The 5000-nt window shown below is 47.5% G+C and overlaps 1 protein-coding gene across 1 annotated transcript in view; it reads right to left on the bottom strand.

Annotated features, from left to right (window-relative positions):
• The window catches only part of htt (huntingtin), a 98252-nt gene that overhangs the window by 66649 nt on the left and 26603 nt on the right, over window positions 1–5000 (bottom strand). The window contains 5 exon segments of the mRNA XM_080534847.1: window positions 1–7; window positions 937–1047; window positions 1392–1519; window positions 3577–3706; window positions 4498–4748. The exon segment at window positions 1–7 is cut by the window's left edge and continues 71 nt beyond it. Coding sequence (XP_080390973.1) covers window positions 1–7; window positions 937–1047; window positions 1392–1519; window positions 3577–3706; window positions 4498–4748 — 627 coding nt within the window.

Here is a 5000-nt window from a genome sequence, read left to right as displayed (position 1 = left end):
CCACACACTGACGGGAAACACACACACACACACACACACACACACACACACACACTGGTCAGACCACAACCACCCCCACAGGACCCCCAGGACCCACCTCAGGACCCAGACTGTAGGGAGTCCACCCACTGGTCATAGAACGTGCGAAAACGGGGTTCTGCCAGGGTTGCGCTACTTAATCAACATTAAAAAATACATTTTTGGAAGATTTTGTCTTACATGTGTCAACAGACATATTATAGTTTTAGTTCTGTGTACTTGTTTTCGATGTACTTATTGTTTTAAGACTAATTTCAACGTTACCGTTGCTACTCACTACCGCTTTCAGCGGCGCCGTTCTAATCCCTATGTCCAGTGATTTTCGACTATTTACAAGCTCTCTTTCTTGCAATTTCCGCGGCTTGGACCAATAGTAATTAATGGACGTGTCACCTGTATGTAAAGCATCTTGACTTCCTATTGGTCTACCCTCAATTCTCCTCACATCAGTGGGTTTTTTCCTGTGGCGATTTTAAGGAGACACTTGAAAGATACGCATCGTTATTTAAATCTGATCGTCTTTGAGGGTGGTTTTCTATTAAATTCAACTTGTTTTCTATCTAAAAATATATACATATAGATACATGTTTGTCTTGTAATTCAGCGGATTTTGATTAGAAATTGTAGTCTACTCTGCTCCGGCTGTAACTTCTAGCGGAGCCCCCGTCTATACTCGCCCGCTAGACGCTGTTTGTGTGAATGGTCTGGCTAACTTGAAACAACGTCGCTAAAGGGGAAGATACAGGCTTATTTTGATCAAATAATCTCGCGAGACTTTTTTTATATGAATCTCACAGGATTTATCAAAATAAGACTGGATTGTCCTTTAGCTACGTTGATGGAATACCCCCCAGGTCCTGGAGTGGTTATGACGGTCATGCGTAGGTGTGTGGTTACCTTGCCGATGTCGTGCAGGGTGGCCAGCTCCAGGAGCTGAGAGAGGACGTCCAGCGTCGAGCGCAGGAACCCTCCGAACTTCTCGTTGGTGCTGTGGAGGTCCAGCGTTACCTAGGAGACAGGAACCACGACGACAAACACACAGGTCAACAACAACAACAAACGCAATGTTAGATTTGACGTGTGTGTGTGTGTGTGTATGTTTGTGTGTGTGTGTACGTACCTGTGTGTGTGTGTATGTTAATCTGTGTGTGTGTGTGTGTGTGTGTGTGTGTGTGTGTACCTGTGTGTGTGTACGTACCTGTGTGTGTGTGTATGTTAACCTGTGTATGTGTGTGTGTGTGTGTGTGTGTGTGTGTGTGTGTGTGTGTGTGTGTACCTGTGTGTGTGTGTGTGTGTGTGTGTACCTGTGTGTGTGTGTGTGTGTGTGTGTGTGTGTGAGTGTGTGAGCCCACCTTGTAGTTGGCGTGCGTGGCCTTCAGGACGTCGTAGAGTTTGAGGTAGGGGGGCAGGTGGTAGAAGCTGCCCAGGGTGGAGGACTTGTTGACGGTGGCGGAGGACCCCGTGCTGTCCGCCGGCCTGCCTGCTCACAAACACACAGAAGGACCCCTGGGAGGTGAGGGAGGGCTGGCAGGTGCCTGCTCAGGTGTCACTGTGTCACAGCTCACAACAGTAGGTGACGTTATTCTGTTCCTGAACCTGAACCGTGTGTGTGTGTGTGTGTGTCACATACAGTCATGGCCCAAAGATATTGGCACCCCTGCACTGCTGTCCCACAATGCACCACTTCACCCAGAAAATGATTACTATAGGCTAGGTGCACGATCTCCCTACTTCCTGAAAGGCAACTGGTATGAACATATCCTGTCTCACTCTATTGGTTTAATTGATTAATCAGCTGTGCGGTAAACCGTTGGAACACACAGTGCACAGCTGATTAATCAATTAAAACAATAGAGTGAGACAGGATATGTTCATACCAGTTGCCTTTCAGGAAGTAGGGAGATCGTGCACCTAGCCTATTACAAAAGCTTTGGTATTCACATGTTTATTTATTTTGTTTGCATTGGAACACAAAAAAAGCAGAGAAAAATGACCAAATCTGTTATCAGATGTGTGTGTGTATATTTTTTGTGTATGTTTCTGTGTGTGTGCACTGTGCACATGCATGTGTATATGTGTGTGAGTGTGTGTTTGTACACCTGTGTATGTGTACCACTGTGTGTGTGTGTGTACCTCTGTGTGTGTGTGTGTATGCGTACCTGTGTGTGTGTCAGGGTTTCCGTTAGAAAAATTTGCCGTCGGACATCGTGTCCGGGAAGAATTCGATTTACCGGACAAACGTGATATATTCCGGTCATCATATTAAAATATAATAAAACATTTTTTTTTCAAAATCATAATTTTTTTTCTTCCAAATCTAATATAGCTGTTTGTCGCGGTGATTACTGTTGTGTAGCGGCCTATATATGCCATTTAATGTATATTTCTCATCCGATACGATTAGATGCGAGCTATATAATATATAATAATATAACATGATTTGACGCATGCGCGCTATGCCATGCGTCAAATCCAGCGCTGAACGGGCGCCTCACTGGGAACTGAACAGACAGCATCGATCAATGAACGGACTCCACATTACGTTAACTGAAGTTTGTTAAATTGTTTGGGATTAATGTGAGTTTTCTATTTTCTCTTTCCAGTTTTACCCTTTTTTAAAAATCAATAAATCAACGTCATTTCTATAAGTCTCGCTGGTTGGGAAGGCATTTCGTTTAGCTCGGGAGTATGACAATGGGAAGAACATAACTGTATAACTGAATGACAACAAATGTATGAGTAATGAGTAAAACAATGTCACTTTTATAGTATGTTGTTTAACTTGCCGTTCGGTCGCCATGGCTCTGGTGTGTGTAGCAGCTTCAGCTAGCTGGCTAGAAACTTCTAGGGGTGCGTTCGTAAACACGCTCTGAGAGCGCCGGAGCGCACGCTGGCTTCGATGTCACAGAGCGACCGAGTCGTTCGATTGGACGAGAGGCGTTCCGCGAGTGCTGATCGGATTTCCAGAGCGTGTTTACGAACGCACCCATAGATGGGAAATCAAGAAACCGTATTACTATGGTGGACGGGTTGGCAGGGTTGCCAGATAGGCATGGGTTACCGCCGAATGGGCTACTGTGTTTAAGCGGTAATAGACTGGTTAAACTGTAATCCCATCTGGCATCAATCCCATGTGGCACCTGTGCGCTGTTTCGCATAGGCCGGCCTACACATTAGGAGTCATCATCATGCCGGTGTCAAATCATATCATAATAAAAGAAATACATAGCCTATATATTCGTCTTTTTTAAAATAGAATGAATCAGAATGTGAACTTTAGCGAATTGTATTCAAAGGGAATTATTTTCACCGGACAATATGTCCGACGACTTTTCAATTTGTCGGACTTCAACAACATTTACCGGACAAAGACCGGTAATTGCCGGTTAACGGAAACCCAGGTGTGTGTGTGTGTGTACCTCTGTGTGTGTGTGTGTGTGTGTGTGTATGTGTACCTGTGTGTGTGTGTGTGTGTGTGTGTGTGTGTGTGTGTGTGTGTGTGTGTGTGTGTGTGTGTGTGTGTGTGTGTGTGTGCACCTGTGTTGGGGTCGTGGCCCTTCTTGGGGCTCATGGGGGCGGTACCGCTGGGCTCGGCCTCCTTGTCCTTGTTGCCCTTCCTCCTGATGGGGCTGAGGGAGGGGGCGCTGGCCAGGGAGGGGAGGGTGGCCTGGGGGGGGGGGCAAACACACATACCTTTATTACTATTATGGAGGGGAGAAGGGGGGAGGGAGGGGAGGGTGGCCTGGGGGGGGGCAAACACACATACCTTTATTATTATTATGGAGGGGAGAAGGGGGGAGGGAGGGGAGGGTGGCCTGGGGGGGGGCAGCACAACAACACACAAATCCATCATTATTCTTTTTGCATCCTGTAATAAGGCGGTAGCCTAGTGGTTAGAGGGGCCGGCTAGCAATCGGAAGGTCGCTGATTCGATCCCCACCTCAGGCTGGTCATGGTCATTTATGTTCCAATAAAAAGTACATTCATGTAACTGCTTTGGAGTCAATTCTTAATGTAAACATTGATACTTCTAAAGCCCAATGAACACGGCCCCGATTTCGTCGCACCGCCGAATTCGATTCCATTGTTTTGAATGAGACAATGCACACGGCGTGCGATGCGATTCTATCGCACGACAACATTCGATTCTCCATTCACACCAAATTGAAATAATTCAAAGAATTGAGAATCGAATGTTCGGCGGTGCGACAAAATCGGGGGCCGTGTGCATTGGGCTTAACAGTGCAACATGTTAGAGGGTTCCTTGAACCAGTTACAGCATTAGTTCTGAGAATCTCTTTCATATTCAAGCAAAATTGGTATTGTGACCAAATAATCGAATCGGAATCGAATCGTTTTGGGAAATCAGTGGCGATACCCAGCCCTACCACTGACCCACCTGACCAATGAGAGGCGTGGAAGAAGTAGAAGAACAGTACAGAGGTCAGGGGTCGTTACCTTGACGGCGGGGCCGGGGGGCGTGTCGTCCAGCACGTGGGCGCAGATGTTGAGGATCTTCAGCAGGTGGGAGAACAGCTGCTCCACCAGCGCCACCAGGGGGCGCTCCCCCAGGGCCGCCCACGCCTCCTCCACCTTCAGGGGGGCTCCGGCTCCTCCTCCTCCTCCTCCTCCTCCTCCACCTCCTCCTCCTCCGCTGCCGCTCTCCTCCTCCCCCGCCCAGGGGCTGCGCATGCACTTAGGGGCCGCGGCTGGAAGGGGTCGAAGGTCGTATTAGTGTTGTGTGAACGTTGGATATTAAGGTTGTGTTGATGTTGTGTGAGTATGTGTCTACAGGTGTTTACAGGAGTGTAGAGGTGCGTGTACAGGTGTGTGTGTGTATGTCTACAGGTGTGTATGTCTACAGGTGTGTACAGGTGTGTCCAGGTGTGTAGTACAGGTGTGTATACAAGTGTACAGGTGTGTGTCCAGGTGTGTAGAGGTGTACAGGCGTGTATGTCTTC

The sequence above is a fragment of the Nansenia antarctica genome (genome assembly GCF_963989245.1).
Source record: "Nansenia antarctica genome assembly, chromosome: 6".
Taxonomy (NCBI): domain Eukaryota; kingdom Metazoa; phylum Chordata; class Actinopteri; order Argentiniformes; family Microstomatidae; genus Nansenia; species Nansenia antarctica.
The sequence above is the reverse complement of the archived record's forward strand: the minus strand, read 5'-3'. Positions and strand labels throughout refer to the sequence as shown.